Source organism: Urocitellus parryii, chromosome 7 (genome assembly GCF_045843805.1).
Source record: "Urocitellus parryii isolate mUroPar1 chromosome 7, mUroPar1.hap1, whole genome shotgun sequence".
Taxonomy (NCBI): Eukaryota; Metazoa; Chordata; class Mammalia; order Rodentia; family Sciuridae; genus Urocitellus; species Urocitellus parryii.
Window position 1 is genome coordinate 129,765,054 of NC_135537.1, and position 23,456 is coordinate 129,788,509.

Genomic DNA, 23,456 nt, shown 5'->3' on the forward strand with positions numbered 1-23,456 from the left:
TACGACACATCCAAGGATCATCTGACCACCAGTCTAGCCTGCCACGCTAGGGGAATGGAGAGTATTAAAGGAATAACTTGGGACCCGATTGGGCTCGGTGGCGCACGCCTGTAGTCCTAGCGGCTGGAGAGGCTGAGGCAGGAGCTCGCAAGTTCGAGGTTAGCCTTAGCAAGTTAGGGAGGCCCTAGCCACTTAGCAATACTCTTGTCTTTCAAAATGGAAATGAGCTGGGCATGTCGCTCAGTGGTAAAGCGCCTCTGGGTTCAGTCCCCAGTACCAAACAAAAAACTTGGGACCCTAAGAGTAATGTGGTCGCAAAAGGACCTTCGTCATCGGGCACGCCCTACAGACGGACGCATAATAGATACATCTCTGGAAATAGTGACGGAATATGGGGCCCAATAGATACAGTTTCTTCAGAGGGTACCTGAAGAGGGGTGTGGCATTAGGAACTGAGATTTTTCCCTAGATGAGAGAGGCTTAGTGGACTGTGCCAGCAGGCGGAATGATTCCCTCAAACTACCGCTAGATGGTAGTGCTGTTCTGGATGCATTCCAGAGGACCCACAGCACGTCTGGACAATGCCTGGCATCCACCTCCCAACCCCCCTACACACACACACACACACACACACACAAGAATTTGGGGCGGATGGGAGATGAAAGCAAGATATTCTGCCTCTTTAATATCCGTTAAGTCAAAATCTAGGATTGGGAGTGAAGAATGAGTGGACTGAGTGATGAAGTCAGACCCAAGTAGAGGCTTCTGTTTCTGCCCATTCCCCATCTTTTGTCTAACCAGCTCTTGGCTGTCTCCAATGTGTACCCCCACTGGTCTTCCCATTTCAGAAGCACCTTTTGTAACAATCATAGTTTCACAAACCCTAGGAAGGTTCCATGTGGAGAGAGACTAAGTTTCGCCTTTGCCCGGGGAATTAGGACACTGAGAATATCCCCTTGGTGTAAATGGAAGACACCTGAGAAAAGGAGAAAACAGATGCTCAATGAAGCACAGCCATCCACATACTCTGATGTTTCACCCTGCCTTCTCCAGCTCCACCTTTTCTGTGCTCTCTCTAAGGACCTAGGCATTCTGTCCTTCATTCCTCAAATCTACCTCTACACCCAGGCTTCCACCGTCTAGTTCAGCCATGTCCTCTGCTCACATCCGACTTCCACTGCTTATATGATTCTCACCTGCACTATAGCAGCTATTGTAGGCCCGGTCAGGGTCCGAAGGCATACTGCATATACATCGGAATAGAATTTCCTGTCTTCCCTGGCCCTCCCGAGACACCACCTGACCCATGGTGAAAGTCACATCATGAAACAGGACCTGGCAGGGAAAAGAGAAGATGTTGAAGAAAACCAGGATGGTATGACCATTCTGAGACAGCTTTGGAGCCCTCACAGGAGCTAGGAAATGAATAAAGGCCTCCCAAGTTTGGTATGAACAGAGGGATCAGGAACCCTCAGTATGGGGCATACAGGCTCTGGGAGAAGAGTAAAGAGATAGCCTCCAGGCCCCCATGTGGAGTTCAGGGTATGCCTGGAGTTACCTGGCTATACAGCAGATAAACTCCAGCGTCCCAGACTCGGACAACGTATCCTTGGGCCTCCAGGCCTCTCCCACGCCTAAGGGCTGGTTGCCACATCACCTCTGTCACATCAGAGTCCTCTGGAGGTGAGGAGTGTGGCTGTCAGGATTTCTTTACACCCTAGACATTTATCAACTCTCATCTTTTCACCTCTTAAGATTCTCTTGGGCCCAGATACCAGCCCCAAAATTCCTTGCTTGTGCCCCTCCCCAAAGTCATTATTTAAAATAATGCTCACCCTTGGAGGTGATGTTAATGGGAACAAGATGCAGAACTGAATGCCTCTCTGAGAAGAGAAGGAGGAAATCTCAGTTGGATTGTCTACCTCAGGTGCCCTGATGTCTGCCCTCCACCCTCACTTAGCTCAGGTTAAACATATATATATATATATATATATATATATATATATATATATATATATATATATCTGATCCCCACATTACAAGATCACCTCCCACCCCTGCTGTGCCCAGGGCTCACTCTTCCGCTTCTGGGTAAGCACTGCTCTCCTTCTCCGAGATCTCTCCCCACTGGCCCAGGCTTCCAGGGCTTCAGGGCTCTGCTTATAGAAAGAGGGTCAAGGTAAGACTAAGATGCAAGGACCCCAGACGGCCTTCCTTCTCAGTTTTCCTCCAAACTAGGAATGCTTCAAATCCCTCATGCACCTTTCCCCAGCACCCTGCGTCTTGGTGCTGGCTGCCCTCCAGGATCTGTTAGGTACAAGAAGCATTAATCTTTAACAGTTTCTTTTTCTGGAATGGCCGCTCCCTTGACTTCCAAACCTGGGACCCTCTCTTACACCTATTTGAAACTTTGCAGACCATAGCTCAGAGACCTAGAGACCCCCTGACACCCATTCTTCTCTCCCGGACTCTCATTTCCCCTCACTCACCTGCTCTCGGATGTTGTGCCAGGGATACCCTTCTTCCTTCTGTGAGGGACCTCCGTTTCTCTGTAGCCGGCTCACCTCCCTCCTTAGGCTTTGCAGCTCTGTTTGTTGGGTCAGCAGAGCAATGGCACAAGCCACAGCCCCCAGAGCTGCCCCCCAACTCAACCAGAGTGCAACCGAGAGTGCCGGCTCTCGGACTGGGCCCCCCATGTCGCCCGAGGGCCCTTTGGGGGCTAGCAAGAAAGGAGACGAGGCTGGCATGAGCCCAGGACCCTGCTAACAGCTGTGCCTTCAGGAATGGAGGGGCAAGGAGGTGGCGGGGAGGGTGGGGGCACAGGCAGTGGTGCAGAAGGGAAGAGGGTGTTACGCAAGGGAGAAATAAAAAGGAACTTGAGAATAAAAAGGAGGGAGGAGGAAAGCAAGCTAGGGGTACTCTAGGTGCTCCTGGCACCCCTCTCTAGGGCTAGTGTCTTCTTGAGACCCTCCCCCCAGCCTCAGGAGAATTTGGTGCCAGTCTCTCTAGGAAGGACGGGGCTACCAGTGACACCCAGGAGGAGCGGCCAGAGCTCAGGAACCCAGGGGCGGCCCCAGTGTTGGGGGAGGGAAGGCTGGCTGGCCATGGGGCATGGTGCCAGGCGCAGGATGGGGGACAAGCTGGGCAGTGTTGAGGACCAGGGGATGAGGACAGAAGACCCTCTGGCTCAGGCATGGGAGAGACCACTGGAGAAGTTTGCTAGGGGCAACTGAAGGTGAGAAAAGGAGGTGGGAGTCGCTGGAGAAGAGAACCAGGAATAAGAAACTGGCTGGGTGCTGGGGTTAAGGCCGGGCCGGGTGTGTTGGAATAAGGCCTGCACTACTCCCTGTGCTGAACTTGGCAAGCAGGACTTCCTGTTTCCCAAGAAAAGCTCTTACATAAGGCTCTGGATAGAGACAAAGAAGCGGCCCTAAGCCCCCAGCCACTGCAGGACTCCTCCCCAGGACCCCCAGGAGCCCATGTTTTCTTGTGCCTGGTCCCCGGCATCCCATCTATGGATTCAGAGACCCCTCCAAGCCAGCTCCCACCCCATCTCCCAGCCAGGGCATGTGCCAGCACCTGCTGTATGTCCCAAGGCCGCCAAGAGGAAGGGCCCCTGCTCCTCCCTGCCAGGGATTCCCCCGCAGGAGGAAGTCCGCCTCCTAGGGAAATGAGGCTGCTTCTGCAATACCTGAGCGGAGGACAGGTTTTTTTCTTGAGCAGTGCACATTTCTGCTTTCTTCTGACAACTGTGGGCTGGAGGAATGCAGGTCCCTGCTCCCCAGTGCTCAGACTCCCTCCCCATGACTCTCCACTACCGTGGGTCCCAGTAAAGAGAGAGACCATGACTTGTTCTCTTTAATATCCACTTATCAATATTTTGTTACAATAATAATAAAAATAATATCTGTTTTCAAAATCCACAGGGAATTATCAAGGGAGGAGTTTGTCTTGGGCTCTTACCCCTCACATTTGGGAACTCCTGGCCTAATCCCAGGTTTTTTTGCTTCCTGCCACCAGGTCCAGCCCCTTTTAGTGCCTAAAAGCAGGGTCTTCTGGACCCCTCCTTGCCCATCCTTGCCAGAAAACACAGTATCCTGGGGGGGCTGTGGCTGGGGGGGGGAATCAAGGGATGAATGGGAGTGTGAAAAGATAAGGGCTTTGGGAGCTAGTGAGGTGAAGAGCGGGGAGGTGTGTTGTAAGAGAGGAATGGGAATGTTTATGAGGGATAAAGTGAATAAGCCCTGGCAGCCTATGGAGGGAAAGGCAGGTCTGGAGCTTAGGTAGGGCAGAAGGGACTGGGCACTGAGAGAGCTGCATGGGAGCTGGCAGCTGGAAAATTTGCAGGGCCCCTCAGTGAACCTGGAAGAGTCCAAAGTAGGTGAGGAAGGGGGCAGCCTTGAGATGGGCCCAGGGTAGGGTGCGGATCCGCAGGGAAGACCCTGACCGCAGGGGCAATAGCCCAGACACCTGGCAGAGATGAAGCTGGGGCCCAAGGGAACTCGTTGCTGTGGCAGAGAACTCCTCTAGGCAGCGCAGGGCCAGCACGTCATCCACCAGCAAGTCCAGCTTCAGGTAGACAGCCTTCCCCTCATCAAAGTGCACCTGGGGTGGGAGAGGGCAGGCAGAGTCTAGGCCTCTGCTTGCCCTCGCCTCAGTTTCAAATATCCTTAGAGACCCAAGTATCCCATTTTTCCAACCCCCCCCCTCCCCAGCCTTGATCTTGACCTTTTTGTTCCCCCGAAAACCAAGCCCTTCTCCCCTCAGTTTCTCCTTTACCCATGTAGCCAGGTGGGTCTTACCTGACAGTATAGGTAGTAGAGCCCAGCCCTGGTGACTCTAAATTCCCCAATCTGACGGTCATAGCGCAGAGGGTTGGAGCTGTTGATTTTGGCTTCCTCCCAGCCACTCACTGTCCCATCCACACCTGAACATGGATGTTCAGAGATAAGGAAAAGTCCCTTTACAGGACTCCCACACATTCCCCAAGGATCCATTAAGCTAATAAACATTTGGGTCCCACCTTAATCCAGAAGAGAGATCAACTGCCCAAGGTATGGGAGGAGCCATGACCTATGCAGCCCAAAGTAAAATTGGACATTGTGTGAAGAAATCTAACATATATGACCAGGAAAATTCAGGACAAAATTGCCACCCGATTGTTTCTGGGGAGCAGAGTAGGATTTAAGGAAAAATGAGGGCTTTTGCATTTTCTTTACCTGTGTCTACATTGTTTGCCTCTTTTATGTTGAATATGTGTACATACATTACTTGAATCATTAAAATTAAAAAGAAAAAATGGCATCCCAATGTTCATAACCTGTATGAATAAAATGTGGTTTATTCATACAATGGAATATTATTCAACCATAAAAGGAATAAAATATTGGTGTATGCTATCATGTGGCTGAACATTGAAAACATTATGCTAAGTGAAAGAAGCCAGTCCCAAAAGGACCACATATTTTATGATCCCATTTATAGGAAGTGTCCATAACAGACGAATCTAGAGAGATAGAAAGTCGATTATTGGTTGCTTAAGGCTAGGGAATGATAATAGGAGGTAATGTCTAAGGGGCCTCTTGTGGAGGTGAACAAAATATCCTAAAATCACTGTGATGATTGATGGTTGCACAATTCTGTGAATATACTAAAAAACTATTGGGTTGGGTTAGGGGTGTAGCTAAGTGGATACAGTTCTTTCCTAGCATGGGTTTTTGATTCTGTCCCCAGTACCAAAAACAAAAACAAACAGAAAAAAAAAAAAAACAAACATTAGGTTATACATTTTAAATGGGTGAATTATATGAGATATGCATTATATCTCAAAAAATCTATTATTAAAAAACAAACTCTATTGGGAGGCTGAGGCAAGACGATTACAAGTTCAAAGCCAGCCTCAGCAATGGCAAGGTGCTAGCAACTCAGTGAGATCCTGTCTCTAAATAAAATAGAAAATAGGGCTGGGGAGGTGACTCAGTGGTGGGGTGTCCCTGAGTTCAATCCCTGTACCAAAAAACCCACCAAAACTCTAGAGGGTTTAGGGATATAGTTCAGTCACAGGGTACTTGCCTAGAATGGGCAAGGCCCTGAGTATCATCTCCAGCACCACAGAAACAAACAAAGGAAAAAAAGAAACCCCTAGGGTTAGGGTAATTGCAAATTGCTAAAGAAATAATAATGGAGTGTCAGGTGGTTTCCAAGTCACCAACCCAGCCCAAGCTTGCTGTTTCCCCAATCTAATCTCACACTCCTCTCTAATCACTCCCTCCCACCATCTGGCCTTCATCCTGTTCCTTCCAGGCACCAAGCTCATTCTCCCTCCCTGCAGGGCTTCTTCCCTCTTCCCAGGATTCTTCCCTGGCTGGCACATCTGCCTTCTGGGTCAGCCAGTTTTTAAAAATCAGCCCTGCTGGGTATGGTGATGCACACCTGCAACCCCAGCAAATTGGGAGGCTAAGGCAGAAGGATCACATATTCAAGGCCAACCTCAGCAACTTCACAAGGCCCTAAGCAACTTAGTAAGACCCTGCCTCAAAAGGAAAATAAAAAGGGCTGGTGATGTAGCTCAGTGGTAAATGGCCTCTGGATTCAATCCCCAGTATCCAAAAAAAAAAAAAAAAAGTCAGCCCCATCCTTGCCTCCATTAATCTCTTCCCTCTTCTCTTTCTTTCCTAGCAGTCATCAACAAGAGAATATATCTCATTTATTCAATATTCATTCATGTGTTTGTTTGGAATCTGATTACCCCATGAGAGCAAGGGCGATTATCTTTTTTTTTTTTCTGCAATACTGGGGTGATAAAACCCAGGGCTACCCATAAATCAAATGCTCTAGAACTGAACTACATCTTTGACCCTTTCTTTTTCTTTCTTTTCTTTTTTTTAGTTGTAGATAGACACAATACCTCTATTTTATTTATTCATCTTTTATGTGATGCTGAGGACCAAACCCAGTGCCTAACACATGCTAGGTGAGCACTCCACTGACCACTGAGCCAGAGCCACAGCCCTTTCTGAAAATTTTGTTTGGAGGCAGGGATTCATTAAGTTATTGAGGTTGGCCTCTGGGGATTACAGGCATGCTCCATGGTGCCTGGCTTCACATTACCTTTCTTTCTTTTTAAAATATTTTTTAGTTATTGATGTATCTTTATTTTTTATTTATTTACATGTGGTGCTGAGGATCAAACCTAGTGCCTCATACATGCTAAGGCAAGTGCTCTACCACCGAGCCACAACCCCAGTCCCTTCATATTACCTTTCTTTCTTTTTTTAAACATGGAGGGTATTTTTTTTTAACCTTCAACAATGAACAAAAAATAAAATTCACTCACTCTGTGCTGTTTCAAAATTTCAATGTTAGTTTTGTATGCCTTTCCCCCCACCAGCCCTGTTTGTAAGAAACTAAAACATTATACCTGGTGAACAGCAAAGATTCACTACGCCTCAAATGCAGAACACTATGAAGCAGAGGAATGTTGCTTATACAGAAGCAGATAAAAAAAAAAAAAAAAAAAAAAAAAAAGATGCAGGACCCTTCAGTTCTTCACTATTCTTAGAAAAACTTTCCAGAATACTGCTTCACGCAAATTCACCATTAGTTTTCGTGTTGGGAAAGGTTTCCTTTGGCTGTTCAGCTTCCATTTTCTTGTATTAAATGGACAATTGAGTGAATTTGCCATCCCCTCATGGACATGAGGCCTTAGCTGATCACAGCACAACTCTCCCGCCTTTTTGCACCCTCCCACTTCACATTACTTTCAATGGCCTACCTGAAAATAACTTCCAAACTCCTTTGTGACCCGGCTTCGTCTTCCTCAGCCTCATAACCCACCCTGTTCTCTAGCACTTTCTGCTTCAGCCACACTGAACTTCTCACAGCCCCCAGCCTGTCAGACCCTTGGCAAACTCCAGGCTTTCACATGGTGATTCCTTTACCTGCCCCACCCTGATCCCTTGGCCACCTTACACTCAAAGCCCAGTGATGCCTCACTGTCATAGGGAAGGAGTCCCTGGGTCCATTCTGAAGTTGTTTTGTCTTCCTCTATCCTGCCATGGATCTTTGTCTACTCTGAGTGTTGTCCTTGTCACATGGACAAATATGTAATTACATATTTATATTCTGTCTCCTGTCCTAGACAGTGACTTCTTGAGCACAGATGTGGGTGTGATTGGCTAGGGTCACCTAGGCTGGTCCCTAGAAAATAGCAGGTTCTTAGTGCGTGTGTGTTCAGTCAATGAATGAATGGATGTCTTGGGTAACTGCCAAAATAAGTGAACTATACTGAGAGGTGGAGGGCTGGCTGGGCCATGAAGAAGAGGGAGGGGAGAAAAGGAGGGATGGAATCCCAGCTATGGAACCAGCTTGAGCAAAGGCTGGTTGTAACCAAAGGGCAGAGTGTGCTTGAAACTATGGTCACACAAAAACTTCAAATGGATATTCTGTGCTGCCTGGCCACCCACTTGCCCCCACCAAGCAGGCTTTCATTTTCCCAAAGACAATGATTTGATATACCGTCTCTCCTCAAACCCCCTGTCCCTATCTCCCTAGTTCTCTGGAGGACCTAGAAGTCCTCAGACAAGGGCTCTCTCACCCCCCATACCAACAAAATCTATAAACCTACCTGTTCTCTCAGACTCCTTAGACCCCCTTGTGATGCTGGAAGATGTGTCCTCTCTTCCTGATGGAAACCATACCCTCCCAATGTCTCTTGGACATTGCCCCTGCAGGATCCCCAACCCCACCCCAGCAAGTGTACCTCTCATATGGACCATGTCCAGCTTATGAGCACACTCTAGCTGGCTTCACAGCCTGCTTCTTCCTAATATCATTGTGACCTTGGACAAGCTGTATAATCTCCATCTTTAAACAGAAGTTACCAGAACATCCTTCTTTTAGAGCTATTATTGAAGATCAGACAGAATCAAATACATGAGAGCTAGTCATAGTCCAAAACGCACTCAAGAGGAATATAGTATTGCTTAAAAGGACTAAATTTTTCTGATGCACACTTCCCTGCACCTAGTGGTTCATTTCTCTACTCTTTGTCCTAGAGAAACTTCTAAAAAGGATTGCCACTATCTCTATTTTTTTTTTCTTGACTCAACCCATATGGGCCTCTATTCTAATTCCACCACCAAAACCTCCGTCATCAAGGTCACCAGTCGTCTTTAATGTTACCAAACCCAGCAGTCATTCCTCTGTTCTCATCTCATGTGATGCATCAGCTGCTTCTGTACAGCCGGCCACATCCTCCTTCTTAAATCAGAGTCTTCTCTTAGATTACAGGACACCACCCTCCCTGAGTTTCTTCCTCTAAGTCTGCTTCTCAATCTCAGCCCAGCTTCCCTCCTTCGCCCTATGTCCAGATGGCCTGGGGCCTTAGGGCTTCTTTCTTTCCCTGGGTGTCTTATTCAGTACTGTAGCTTTAAATACCATCCATATGGTCATTACCTTTTTTTTTTTTTTTTTTTTTTAATCCAGGGGCACTTTACCACTGAGTTATATTCCCAGCCCTTTTGACTTTTTATTTTGAAGCAGGGTCTCACTAAATTGCTGAGACTAACCTCAAATTTACAATCCTCCTGTCTCAGCCTCTTGAATCACTGGGATGGTGGGTATATACTCAACTCCCATGAGACCCACAAACAATCCCTCCTTGTATCTTCAAGCCACATACTTCTGTCTTTAGAGTTCCTCACCTAGCCTGAGCTAGTCTACTATGTCCAGCCATCTATTTGTGAAATTCCCTTTAGTATTGCCTATCCACTTGTTTATTATTAAGCACCTCAGTTAATTTTTAAACAGAGGTTACCAGAACATCCTTTGAGGGCTATTATGAAGATCAGACAGAATGTACACATTCCAACTTACTTCGTCCCTGGTAACTTATTTCTTGTAAACTCTGTCTTACAAGTGGCTTTTTCATTTCTAGAGATATCCAAGTTACAAATCGAGAAATCAAAAGTTGAGTGCACTGGTGCACACTTGTAATCCCAGCTATCTGGGAGGCCGAGACAGGAAGATTGCGAATTCAAGGACCACTTGGGCAACTAAGCAAGACTCTGTCTCAAAATTTTAAAAAACTATAAAAGGGCTGGGGATGTAGTTTAATAATAGAGCATCCCTACATTCAATCCCTAGTACTTGGGAAAAAAAAATTTTTTTTTGATTGTGAAAATAATATTTGGTCAGGGTTATGGATTCATTAGTATGGAGGGATAAGAGAACATAAAAACCTTTCTCCTCTCTACCCCATGCCCATCCCTCAAAAATAACCATTGCAGAACTGAGAATGTAGCTTAGAGGTAGTGGCTTTGCCTAGCAGGCATGAGGCCCTGGGTTCCATTCCCAGAACCACAAAATATATTTTAAAATATATTTGTCATTCGTGGTTCCTCAGTTTCTCTTATTCTTTGTATCAGACCTACAAACAATCCCTCCTTGTATCTTCAAACCACATGCTGAATCCATCTACTTCTCTCCATCTCTGCTGCAAACACCCTGGACTGGACCTGTCCTCATGTTGTGACTCCTGGCCTTCCCAATGGAGGGACATTTCAGGTGAGAGAACAGCATGTACAAAGTCCAGAAGAGGGTACACTGGAATGCAGACATATCTGCTCACTACAAGCATGGCGAATGCATAGGGAGTGCTCAGAAATAAGGTTGAGACCAGGCCATTAAGAGGCAGGCCAGAAGCCAAGCAGAGAAGTGATGGAATAATGAAATGGAAGTTTCAGGGGACTTAGCTTGGAAGGGTACATGGGGCAGAATGGAGGGATGGGAGGGTGAGGAAGGGAGAAGGAGCCAGAAGCGGGTTTGAGGTTCTGAGGTTGTAGTGCTGAGGTGGGAGGTGGGGAAGGGATGGGGAAAAAGAGCAGAGAATAGAAACATTTAGAGGAACAATGATCAGGGCATGAAAACCCCTGGGATACAGGGGATTGGGGGACAAATGAATCCCAGGTATTTGAAAACTGAGGGCTGATAGAGAAAGCTGGGGCCACTGAGGAGGTAGAATAGCCAGCCTGGATTAAGGAGAAGGCAAGGGTCTTCCCAGGTTCCCAGGCATGGGTCATAAAGAGAGCCAAACCCTGAGAACTTTGATGAACCGGTTCCTCAGATTCTTTGGCTGAAGGAAGGGCAGGGGTTGAGAAATCAATCAAAGGATCTGAGGGATCCCTTTCCCAGGAGGCTAGTGCTATAGGATGAAAGAGGAGATCTCAAGAGATGGGGATGGGGGTCTCACCCGCCTGTGCTCCATCCTGTCCCGGCTGTGGGTGAACTGTAAGACACAGAAGGGGTTATTGAGACCTGCCCTGCCCCTCTGTCACCCTTTCTTCCAAGTATGACTCACCCATCACCCACCTTCATAGTGGGCTGCAATTGCTTTGCGAGTCCGTGCTTTCCGGCCTTTAGGTGCTGAGAATCAAGGAAAGACAGATGAGCAGAGTAGATCCCTCTGGAGGCCCAGGAGCCGCTCGCTTAGCAGCCCTGCTCTCCTCTCAGGACCCTGGCGTCCTTGGTCTTGTCTAGTCTCCTGTCCTCAGAACCTCAGGCCTCATCTTCTTCCATAAATAGAGTGATTATATAATTATCATCCAAATCAGGTTGCTTCTGAGAGCAAAAGGGGGTGCTATTAATAATCACAATGGCTGGAGGTGAAGCTCTGGAGTAGAGTATTCGCCTAACATACGCAAGGCCCTGGGTTCTATCTCTTATAGTGCAGCAGGGGAAATAACATTGAGATAACAGGTGTAACCCATGGGAACCTGGATCCATGGTCATGTGGACATCCCATTCATAAGTGTCTTTGCTAATTGGGTCCCAGGCCTCTGACTCTCCCACCTGGTCCTCATCATGACTCCAGGGATCCTCCTAACTCCTGACTATCCCCTCTTCATATCTGGGGTAGAGTTAATGAAAAGCAGGTCTATGTGACAAAAGGAGCCTCAGAGCAAAGGTTATAATTCCTAAGTTTGAGCCTCAACTGTTTAGCTGTGTGACTCAGAACATCCCCCTTCACTCTTTGTGCCTCAGTTTCTCTTGAAGGATAATGATTTCTGCTCTGCCCACTTCACAGGGCTGTTACGATGAACAAAATTAATAATGAATTCAGAAGCCACCTTAAACTGGCCACTCTTGTCATTCTTAGAGGGATGCTCACCATTTCTGCGAGGCCGGACTAGTTGTTTCAGGAAAGGCACAACACCCTGGCTTTCCTCAGTCTGGGGGTTCAGTTCCTAGGAGAATTAAGGGCAGGCATCAACTAGGACCTCCCAAAGATATAGGCAAAGATGATCAGAGCCTGTCAGAAGAGCAACCAGCCAGCAATGGACACAGAAGTCTTAGGGACTGATGAAGCGTGGGGTCAGACCCTTTCAGGAGACCAGCCACACCTTCCTGCCCTCACATCCCCTCCACAGCACAGCCCCTGCACTCCAGTGATACACTATACAAATGCCCACACTCAGTCAGTGTGCCTAGGCAATACACACTGCACATAACAGCATCCATGTCCCATGGCAAAATGGTATATCTCATAACCTCACTTCACCTACAGCCAATAAACACTTGCATTCAGTTGGCAACTGGGGCACAAACTTCTTATACATGGTGGTCACCCCCTCTCACACACAGATATACCCACTTATACTGCTGCACCCCCCTCCACACACACACACAGACTCACACCCATGCATGTGAGTCTTCATGCACACATACTGGGCACACACCTCACTCACAGCTGGCACAGCTGCAGCCTCAGCTCTGACATGCTTCCCCTGCCTTGCAGCCCACACACAGTGCCCACACCTACTCACCAGCAGCTCCTGGTCCTCCTCTGCCAACAGCTCCCCCTGGGAAGGCTCCTGCTGGGAAGGAGGCAGCCATCACCCTGTTCTTCTTCACCTGACATCTCGCCCTCCACCCATCCTCAGGTCCCCTGGCCCTCTGCCCACCCGACCCCCATAGGCTCTTCTGCAGTCTCTGCTCCTAATGTGCCCAGGGAAGGGGTGTGCTGCCAGGCCTCACCTGGGCAGACAGCGATGCCCGGCTCCCCAGGCTGACCACGGCCAGCAGGAGGCCAAGGCAAGCCAGCGCCAGGCCCAGGCCCAGCACAAACGGGGCCAGCAGGGCGGTGCCCGGCTCCCCCTGGCGCCCCCTCCGCCTCTGGCTCCGACGGGCGGCCATGGGGGCGGGGGGCTGTGCCTGCCTCACCGCCCCCCCATCCCGGGACCCGAGGGATCGAGGGAGGGGGAGCGGGCGGGCGGATCGGGCCGGGGAGAGGGAGGGGCAAGGGAAACGGGGAGGGAGGGGTGTGATGAGGACAGGAAGCCGGACACTGTTTGTGTGTGATTAAACTCCGAGCTTCCCAGCTGAGCACCGTGCACGCAGCAAGTGTGCTCCTAGCAAGTGTGCGCCCCAGCGATTTCAGCGCACGGAGTACAGCACCGGGCCAGAGGCACGCAGCACCAGGGCGTGTACACGCGGGTGGAGGTTTGTGTGCGTGCGAGGGCGACCGCAATGGGACTGTGCATCTTATGACACTTGAGGCAGAGGCCGATGAGAGGGAGTGAAAGCAGAAATAGCCAGGAACCCCACCCAGGCCTGTGTGCATTGTGATGGGGCCGGGGGCCCCCTGGAACTCTTACAGGACAGTCCTGCCCAGCGGGCTCCCGACCAAGAGCCCAGCACTAGCCAGTGAATGTCTGGGATTGTTATTCCCTCAGCCGCCTGTTAGGTGAGGGCCAGTGCACCATCCTCCTCACCAGTTTGGACACATTTTAATTTATCAGCGGCACCTAAAGACATTTTTCTCCAGGAAGTAATTAGAAAAGAGCCTGTGAACATCCATTAACTTGGGTCATATTTTCACTTCTTTCAGCAAAGCAGTTGGTAGTAGATTTAAACTTCAACGTCCTGCAGCTAGAGAATGCAAGACAGAGAAATGGTGTATCCTTAATATGTTCCCATAGCGCGCTTCTCTGGAGACATGGGAGCCCTTTCAGCTGATGACACGGCTTATGGAGCTCAAGGCAAAGCTTCAGGAGCCCCCTACACGACTTTGGTAAAACTGGGCCGTTTTTTGCCAAAAACAGTTATGCAAACAACAAGGTTCTTAAAGTTGTAATGTTCACTTTAGTCTGTAATGTTCACTTCTGCATATTTGCAGTGAAACATACTAGAAAAAATTCTGTTGCAAAAGCAATTAGAGGACAGGGATATAGCTCTGGGGTAGAGCACTGGAGGCCCTGGGTTTAATCCCCAGCACTGCATGAATGAATAAACAAACAAACACTATAGTGAAGCTGAGCCTCTGAGTAAGGTAAGAATAGGAAATCTGCCAGGGTCAGTCCTGGCTTTTTCCTCACTCACTCCTGTTTTGAAGACTTCCTCTTTGTTCCAGAACCTGCTAAAGGGCTTGTGGGTGCTTCAGGGTCTCAATATATGTAATTCCTATACTAGGAACACTCAGACCACCACATCCATCCCCAGCTTAAGGCACTTCAGAGAATCATCTATAAAATTGAGATCACTGTGCCCTGTGTGGTGATACTGGTACTTGAAATACAAGCTACTAGGGAGGCTGAAGCTGGAGGATGGAAAGCCACTTCCTGAAGGCTAGCCACAGCAATGTAGCGAGACTTTTATCTCAAAATAAAAAGTAAAAAGACCTGGAGATGTAACTCAGTGGCAAAGCAATCCCTAATGGGTTCAATTCCCAATACCACAAAAAATAAATAGATAAACAATAAAATTAAATTGAGACTTCCAGCTCCCCCCAGTCTCTATTCCGGTGTCCTTTATTGCTTTCTTAGTTATTGTGATTTGTAATGATACGTTTGGCGATTTGGGTATTGTCTATTTCCCCAGATACATTGTAAAATATTATTAAAGTACTTATCTCCTGGTTTATCTGCTTATTGTCTGTCTCTGGAATGCAAACTCTGCAAGGACATTATTCACCACCATATCCCCACTACCTTGTCAAAGGTTGACTCCTGCACTGTCACTACCACACCTATTGAAAGCTAAGTTCATTGCTGACCCCTCAACAGTCTGACTGTGCCTCCTTGGAAAAAGTGCAAGGCTGTGGTATTCATTGAGATATTGAAGCCTGGGTTAAGGGATAGGGTCTTTTAATGCTGGGTGGGAGCAGGGATTGGTTAGGAGTGGGAAAGGATCATGCCATAGTATTTTGGGAGGAGCACAACAAAGGGGAGGTTTTGAGGTGAGGAGTTCAATCTTAGGGGCAAATTGATAGTCATTCTATTAAAGGATTGACAGGTCTTTCAGAAACAATGAAGTTAATTTGAAATGTTCAGTTTATCTTCCCGGGCAATGGTCCCTTGATATAATAGTTATGCCAATGAAGATAGTGGAATAGTTATATCAATGTGACTCTCATATCAGCATTAGCTGTGTGGGTAAGTGGCTTCAGTTCTCAAACTACAGCAGCAGCAATCCCTTGGACATAATAGATACTTAATAAACATTTGTTCCTTTTTTGTTCCTTTTTTGGCATTGAGGATTGAACCCAGGGGCCCTTAAACACTGAGCTGTATCCTTTTTAATTTTTATTTTGAGGGTCATATTTATTTAATAATTTTTTTTTAGAGAGAGAGACAGAATTTATTAATATTTATTTTTTAGTTCTCGGCGGACACAACATCTTTGTTTGTATGTGGTGCTGAGGATTGAACCTGGGCTGCACGCATGCCAGGCGAGTGCACTACTGCTTGAGCCACATCCCCAGCCCAGAGGGTCATATTTAAGTTGCTTAAGGCCTCATAAAGTTGTTGAGGCTGGTCTCAAACTTGTGATCTTTCTGCCTCACCTTCCCAAGTCACTGGGATTACAGGCATGTGCCTCTGTGCCCAGCTAAACATTTGTTTGTTGGTTGAACTGAAAATTCCAGAGGATGAGTGAAGCCAGATTTAAAGTTAGGTAGTCAGTGTAGTTAGGTAAATCGGGTCTAATATCAGTGAAATCTAAAATGGAGGCCATGCTGATAATGATTCCCGGAAACGCAGGACAACTCATGGAATGGGAAGGCCCTAGGCCAAAGTCCACCCCAAAGGAATGTTAATGGAACCCAGGAAACAGCCCCCAACAGATTGGGAGATAGCCCATCCCAAAGAAGTGTTAATGAAGTCCTTCCTGCCCAGATTACTTGTTTGGCCCACCTGTGTCCCAACCCTTCCCCCTTACATTCCATCACCAAAACTATAAAAAGGGGAGACAACCGCACTTCCACGGATTCCACCTCTTGGGTCCTTTAATAAACTTCTAATTTCTACTCTGACCTTGCCTCCGCATGCTTCTTTGGTAACATGAGGACCATGTATGTCTTCACTGTTTATACTCAATGTCTAATTCAGTGTCATTTTCAGGATCTATATATATTGAAATTGATTTAAATTTCCTTTTATTTAAACTTGTGACTTTCTTCCATTGATGCAAGTTCTCTCTGGCATTATTCTGGGCCTAGAGGCTACAGTTAGGATTATATAGGTGAATTATATAGGTGCATAGAAATGAAATGAAGAAAAAGATGATGGAACTTGGGTACCATGGTATGCACCTGTAATCACAGCAACTTGGAAGGCTGAGGAAGGAGGATTAAAAATTTGAGGCCAGGGGCTGGGGTTGTGGCTTGGTGGTAGAGCGCTTGCCTAGCATGTGTGAGGCACTGGGTTCAATCCTCAGCACCACATAAAAATAAGACCCTATCTCAAAAAGTAAAAAGGGCTAGATCTGTGGTAAAAGCATCCCGAGTTTGATTCCCACTACAAAAAAAAAAAAGGATGGAAAGAAAGAAGGAAGGAAAAGGAAAGAGATGATGGAATATAAAGGGATTTCCCCTTTTTTTTGTTTGTTTGTTTTTTGAAATAGGGTCTCACTATATTGCCCAGGCTGGCCTCAAATTCCTAGGCTTAAGGTGTAAGAGGGGTCCGGCGGAGCGTCGGAGGGAGAGACCATACAAGAGACTTACTCCATGCAATTGGCAAAAGGGGATTTATTGGGGATCCATTCCAGCGCGCTGGGACTCTGTGCTCACTCAAGAAGGGAGAGCAGCCCAGAGCCCAGAGCAAAGGTCAAGCAGAGCTTAAGTACACTTTTTGGGGAGGGCGGGAGTCTTTGCATACATCAGAACAAATCATCATGAGGCGCGGGGAAATTGAACAACAACTCTGAGATGTGATTGGCACAATCATTGGCGGGCTAGGGTGATTGGTCATTTGTAAGCGGGTTACACATTCAAACTGGTTCGGGCCCTGTGAGGAAATGCACAGGGCCCTAGGCTAAACGGCCAGTAGGGTGTTGTTTTAACTATCTCAGGAATCTGGGTGTAACAGAGGAACTTAATACCTAATCTTTTACATTCAAGCTTTCCAGCTTAGAAACTTTACCCTTTCAAAGGGATCTTCCTGCCTCAGCTAGGGATTGAACCCAGGCCCTTGTGTACGCTAGTAAGCACTCTATCCCTGAGTTTTAACCCTTGGAAGTTGTGAAGCCAGATTTAAAATTAGGTAGTCAGTGTAGTTAGGTAAATCGGGTCTAATACCGAGTGAAATCTAAAATGGAGGCCATGCTCAGAATGATTCCAGGAAACGAAGGACAACTCATGGAATGTTAATGAAGTCCGAAAAGGCCCTAGGCCAAAGTCCATCCCAAAGAAGTGATAATGAAGTCCTTCCTGACCAGATTACTTCTTTGGTCCACCAGTGTCCCACCCCTCGGGCCTTCCAACCTACATTCCATCACCAAAACTATAAAAAGGGGAAACAACCGCACTTCCATGGATTCCACCTCTTGGGTCCCCTTCTTCCTCCTGGAGAAGTCTTTTCTGCTGTCCTTTAATAAACTTCTAATTTCTACTCTGACCTTTCCTCAGCGTGCTTCTTTGGTGTTATTCTTCAACATTGGGGAAGCAAGAACTTGTCACCGGTCAACAGCCGTAACAGTTGGACTTCTGAGGTTATTATTTTATTTTTTTTAAGAGAGAGAATTTTTTTAATATTTATTTTTTAGTTTTTGGCAGACACAACATCTTTGTTTGTATGTGGTGCTGAGGATTGAACATGGGCCACACACATGCCAGGCGAGCTTGCTACCACTTGAGCCACATCCCCAGCCCCTTCTGAGGTTATTAAAAGCAAATATTGGAAGAATTCAAGAAAAGAAGTGTGAGATCCAAGTTGGTCCCAGTCTCAAGAAAGACTGGCTCAAGCTTCCACCATGCCTGAGACTGAGGAAAGTCTTTTATTTCACCCACAGGAGTCTGTACCTGCCAGAAACCCGCTTCCTGTCAGTTTGCCAGAAGCTTCTCTGCTGGAAAAGCCTGACCCAAGTAAAAGCAATGCTAGCACTTTCTTGAAGTAATTCAGTCTCCTTCCTCAGTACCTCAGCTCTCTCCTCAGTTCTGAGGCCAAGATTTGGAAGCCAGAGCCCTGTGTTTGAGACAGGACCCTGATATTCAGTAAATAATTCTTAGATTTCCACTAACCTTGATGAATGAACCATTACCACAGGAATCTGTCAATTTTCATATTGATTGTGTGGAACAATTAGAAGAGATTTCTGATTCAAAATCAAGCCTATTCCTTGGCCTTCAAGCCCTCCCTAGTTTCCATTAAAATAAAAATAGAGAATATAAGAGGCTGAGATGGGAGGATCCCAAGTTTCAGGATAGCCTTAGCAATTTAGCAAGACCCTCTCTCAAAATAAAAACTAAAAGGGGTTAGAGGTGTAACTCAGTGATAATGTACCCCTGGTTCAATCCCCAGTACTGAAAAAAAAATTTTTTTTTTGAGGAAATATGATTGGACAAATGGGTATGACCTAAAGGTAATATACTGGGGAAAAATTTGCAAGATTCTTCTGTGTCCCTGTGTCTTCAGAGATAAAAGAGCTTCCTTTCTTTTTTCTTTTTTCTCCACATTATTTTATTTATATATTATAGTTGAACATAATGATGGGATTTGCAATTTGTTGTTATATATTCATTCATGCATGCAATATAAATAACATAATTTGGCCAATATCACTCTCCAACTCTTCTTCCCTCCTTTCCTCTCACTCCTTGGTCCCTTTCCTCTACTCATCTCCCTTTGATTTTTTTTTTAATATTTATTTCTTCTAGTTGTACACATGCCTTTATTTATTTTTATTTATTTATTTTTATGTGGTGCTGAGGATCGAACCCAGGGCCTCACCCGCACCAGGCAAGCACTCTACCGCTGAGCCACAACCCCAGCTCTCCCTTTGATTTTCATGAGATCCACTCCCCACCTTTCTTCTCCTTTTTCCTCTTTTGCTTCCCCAAATGAGAGAAAACACAACCCTTGACCTTTTAAGTTTGACTTATTTCACTTAATATAATGGAAAGACCTTCCTTTCTTGGGGTATAGGAGGGGCATCTCTCACGTGAGGGTCTTAATACCTGTTTCAGGGCAGACCTGGTTCAGACAGAGAAGGTCAAGGACATCTTCCTGCTCCTACGGTTTTCTCAAATTCCTTCAGTCTAAAATACTCATAGGCCAAGGTGACTTAGCTTGGAGTAGCATTTTCTGTGTTCTGAACCTCATCATTACCAATAATCACTATATAAATGAGGAGGGCCATCAGCTTGCAAAAGAAAGACCAAGATTAAAAAACAAAAATACGTCACTGCAGGAAAGAAATAATTCAGTGTGTGGAGAGAACCACATAATATAAAGAAATTCAAGAAGACAAAACATTCATAAAATAAGAATTGGATGCTATAATAAAAGGAACACTCAGAGAACAAGAAATATTTCTCAGAGACTAAAAATGTGGTTGCAAAAATAGAATGTCCAATAGAAGGATTTAAAAACTCTAAAAACATAGGGCAAAAATGTGAAAAGATGGAAATCATGGAGAAAAAAATAAGAGAGGACTAATGTAGAAGGCCGTGTGGTTATTAGGAATCCCAGATCATGAGAATGAATAAAATAGAGGGAAGCAATGTATCTTGGGGAAAAATATGAGATAATTTCCAGAACTGAAAGACATATCTTCATTCTGAATGAGTTTAGTTTGTGCTTGTAAGGTCCTTGCTTAGCATCTGGATGGTCATCTTATGTGACAGCCTCCTTTTTAAGAAAAATTTCCTTTTCCTGCCCAAGGGCAGTTCTGAGAAAGGCTCACCAGTCCCCGGTACCAACCCCACCCTTAACTACTGGTATTATGACCCCTAGGCTCTAATTCCCTGAGCCTGCCCCAAAAAAGTCCCAACCCCAAGCCTGTTTTGCCTTTCTCCACCTATGGAGAGATGGCCTTCATTTGTCAGCTCTGGCAAATAAACTCTGGTGTGTATCTCTGCCTGCTCTCTGTCATTCATCTCTCTCTCTCTCTCTCTCTCTCTCTCTCTCTCTCTCCTCCTGGTTATTCACTTTCCTTTCAGTGCTCAAGATACCTCAAGATAAAGAATGGGAAATCGTCCTTACCTAGACACTTCTTCATGAAATTTCAGAATGTCATGAATGAGGAAAAGATCTGCAAAGTTTCTAAAGAGAATAAAATATCATTTCTAAAGAAACAAGAGGGGTTAGGATTTTGGCTCAGTGGTATAGCACTTGCCTAGCATGTGTGAGGCACTGGGTTCGATTCTCAGCACCACATATAAATAAATAAAATAAAGGTCCATCAACAACTAAAAAAAAAAATTAACAAATAAAAAAATAAAGAAACAAGAGTCAGAATAAGTACAAATTTCCCTTCAGTAATATCGAATCCTAGAAGACTGAATAGAGAAATGCCTGCTTGTTTTTTTTTTTTTTTTTTTAATGTGGTGTTGAGGATGGAACCCAGTGCCTCACGCATGCTAAGCCAGCTCTCTACGGCTGAGCCACAACCCCAGCCCCCTGCTTGGTTTTTTTAATTGATTTTTTAAAATATATGACAGCAGAATCCATTACAATCCATATTACACATATAGAGCACATTTTTTTCATATCTCTGGTTGTATATAAAATATATTCGTACCAATTGTGTCTTCATACATGTACTTTGGATAATGATGTTCATCACATTCCATCATCATTTCTAACCCCCTGCCCTCCCTTCCCCTCCCATGCTCCCCCTCCCTACCCCACTATGAATCAGACTCCTTATATCAGAGAAAACATTCAGCATTTCTTTTGGGGGGGATTGGCTTACTTAGCATTATCTTCTCTAACTCCATCCATTTACTTGCAAATGCCATGATTTTATTCTCTTTTATTGTAACAGTTCATTGTGTATATATGTCACAGTTTTTTTTTTTTATCCTTTCATCTACTGAAGGGCATCTAGGTTGGTTCCACAGTTTAGCTATTGTGAATTGTGCTGCTATAAACATTGATGTGGCTGTGTCCCTGTAGTATGCTGTTTTTAAGTCTTTGGGGGTATAGACTGAGGAGGGGGACAGATGGGTCAAATGGTGGTTCAATTCCCAGTTTTCCACATTGATTGCACCAAATTTGCAGTTCCACCAGCAATTTATTTATTTATTTATTTATTTATTTATTTATTTATTTATTTATTTTGGCGGACACAACGTCTTTGTATGTGGTGCTGAGGATCGAACCCGGGTCGCACGCATGCCAGGCGAGCGCGCTACCGCTTGAGCCACATCCCCAGCCCACCACCAGCAATTTATGAGTGCACCTTTTTCCCCACATCCTAGCCAACATTTATTGTTGTTTGTCTTCATAATAGCTGCCATTCTGACAGGAGTGAGAAGAAATCTTAGAGTAGTTTTGATTTGCATTTCTCTAATTGCTAGAGATGATGAACATTTTTCCATATATTTGTTGGTTGATTGTATATCCACTTCTGAGAAGTATCTGTTCCAGTCCTTGGCCCATTTATTGATTGGGTTATTTCTTTTTTTGGTGTTTAGCTTTTTGAGTTCTTTATATGAGAAACCAGCCTCTACCTCAGAGCAAAGCCTGTGCAAGGAAGTGGGTGTGACCCTTGTCCTTGGAAAGACCCACAGAGCACTCCTAGGCACATACCCACCCTGCTGAGTTGTTTATCTATAAACAACGGGAGAGATCTGAGGAGCCAGGTGTCCCTGACTCAGTCAGGCTAGGTGAGAACCTATAGCAACCCCTTAGCAACCACCAATCATCATGAGACAGGGAAAATACCTGGAATGTCAAATGACTCCCAAGTAGTTTATGGTAGTTGATAACATGTTAGGAAACCATGTAGTTCAGCACGTAATCCCCTCGTGGCTTAAACCAATCAGTTTGAAAGGGTAAAGTTTCAAAACTGGAAAGCTTGAATTAAAATGTAAAAGATTAGGTATTATTAAGTTCCTCTGTTACACCCAGATTCCTGAGATAGTTAAGACAACGCCCTACTGGCCATTTAGCCTAGGGCCCTGTGCAGTTTGTCACAGGGCCCCAACCAATCAGTTTGAATGTGTACCCTGCTTAGGAGTGACCAATCACCCCCGCCCGGCCGGTTCCGCCAATTAATGTGCTAATCACGTTTCAGAGTTGTTGTTCAATTTTCCCGTGCCTCATGATGATTTGTTCTGATGTATGCAAAGCCTCCCGCCCTCCCCAAAAAGTGTACTTAAGCTCTGCTTGAACCTCTGCTCGGGGCTCTGGGCCGCTCTCCCTTCCTGAGTGATCCTTTAGCCTCGGCGTGCTGAATTAGGATCCTCTTCAATAAACTCCCTCCTGCCCATTGCATGAAGCTGGTCTCTTGTGGTCTCTTTCTCCAACGATTCGCTGGATCCTTACAAGTTCAAAGGAATCCCTCTCTTGTACTAACCAATCACCCTTACCCAACTTGTTCCTGCCAGTGAATGTGCTAATCATGTTTTAGAGTTGTTTTATGACTTTCCCGAGGTGTATGATGATTTGCTAAGAGATGCTATGATGTATGTGAGGTCCCTGCCTTCCCCAAAGAGTGTATGAAACTGCTGCAAATCCTGGGCTCACAGCCTCTCAGTGTCACCAGTTGCTGTGTGTGCGCACAGAGGACAGAGCTAGCTCGCAATAAACACCTCTTTGCTGCTTACATTGATCTTGGTCTCTGGTGGTCTTTTGGTGGTCTTTTGCTCTATCTGATGTGTGAGGGGTAAAAATTTGCTCCCAGGATGTAGGCTCTGTATTTACCTCACAGATTGTTTCTTTTGCTGAGAAGAAATTTTTAGTTTGAATCCCTCCCATTTATTGATTTCTAGATTTTAATTTTTGTGCTATAGGAAGTTGGGGCCTAATCTGACATGGTAGAGATTAGGGCCTACCTTTTCTTCTATTAGATGCTGGGTCTCTGGTTTAATTCTTAGGTCCTTAATCCACTTTGAGTTGCGTTTTGTGCATGGCAAGAGATAGGGGTTTAATTTCATTTTGTTGCATATGGATTTCCAGTTTTCCCAGCACCATTTGTTGAAGAGGCTATCTTTTCTCCTATGTATGTTTTTGGCA

The 23,456-nt window shown here is 45.8% G+C and overlaps 2 protein-coding genes across 3 annotated transcripts; both read right to left on the bottom strand.

Moving 5' to 3' along the window:
- Positions 1-662: 662 nt before the first annotated feature.
- Tnfsf13 (TNF superfamily member 13) lies at positions 663-4,516 on the bottom strand. 2 transcript variants are annotated; one of them, XM_077800485.1, is made up of 7 exons: positions 4,471-4,516; positions 2,490-2,719; positions 2,078-2,156; positions 1,836-1,883; positions 1,559-1,677; positions 1,197-1,335; positions 663-976 (listed from the first exon to the last, which is right to left on the bottom strand). In XM_077800485.1, the coding sequence occupies exons 2-7, from the start codon at positions 2,694-2,696 to the stop codon at positions 867-869; spliced, it is 702 nt and encodes a 233-aa protein (XP_077656611.1). In that variant the 5' UTR covers positions 2,697-2,719; positions 4,471-4,516; the 3' UTR covers positions 663-866. The 2 variants fall into 2 exon arrangements, with proteins under 2 accessions (XP_077656611.1, XP_026246348.2); XM_026390563.2 differs by lacking the exon at positions 4,471-4,516 and having other exon boundaries at positions 2,490-4,016.
- On the bottom strand, positions 4,101-13,284 carry Tnfsf12 (TNF superfamily member 12). Its single transcript, XM_026390564.2, has 7 exons — positions 13,036-13,284; positions 12,825-12,872; positions 12,170-12,245; positions 11,371-11,424; positions 11,252-11,287; positions 4,803-4,927; positions 4,101-4,605 (listed from the first exon to the last, which is right to left on the bottom strand). Exons 1-7 carry the CDS (start codon positions 13,192-13,194, stop codon positions 4,354-4,356), a joined length of 750 nt encoding a protein of 249 aa, XP_026246349.1. The 5' UTR covers positions 13,195-13,284; the 3' UTR covers positions 4,101-4,353.
- Between the last annotated feature and the right edge of the window lie 10,172 nt (positions 13,285-23,456).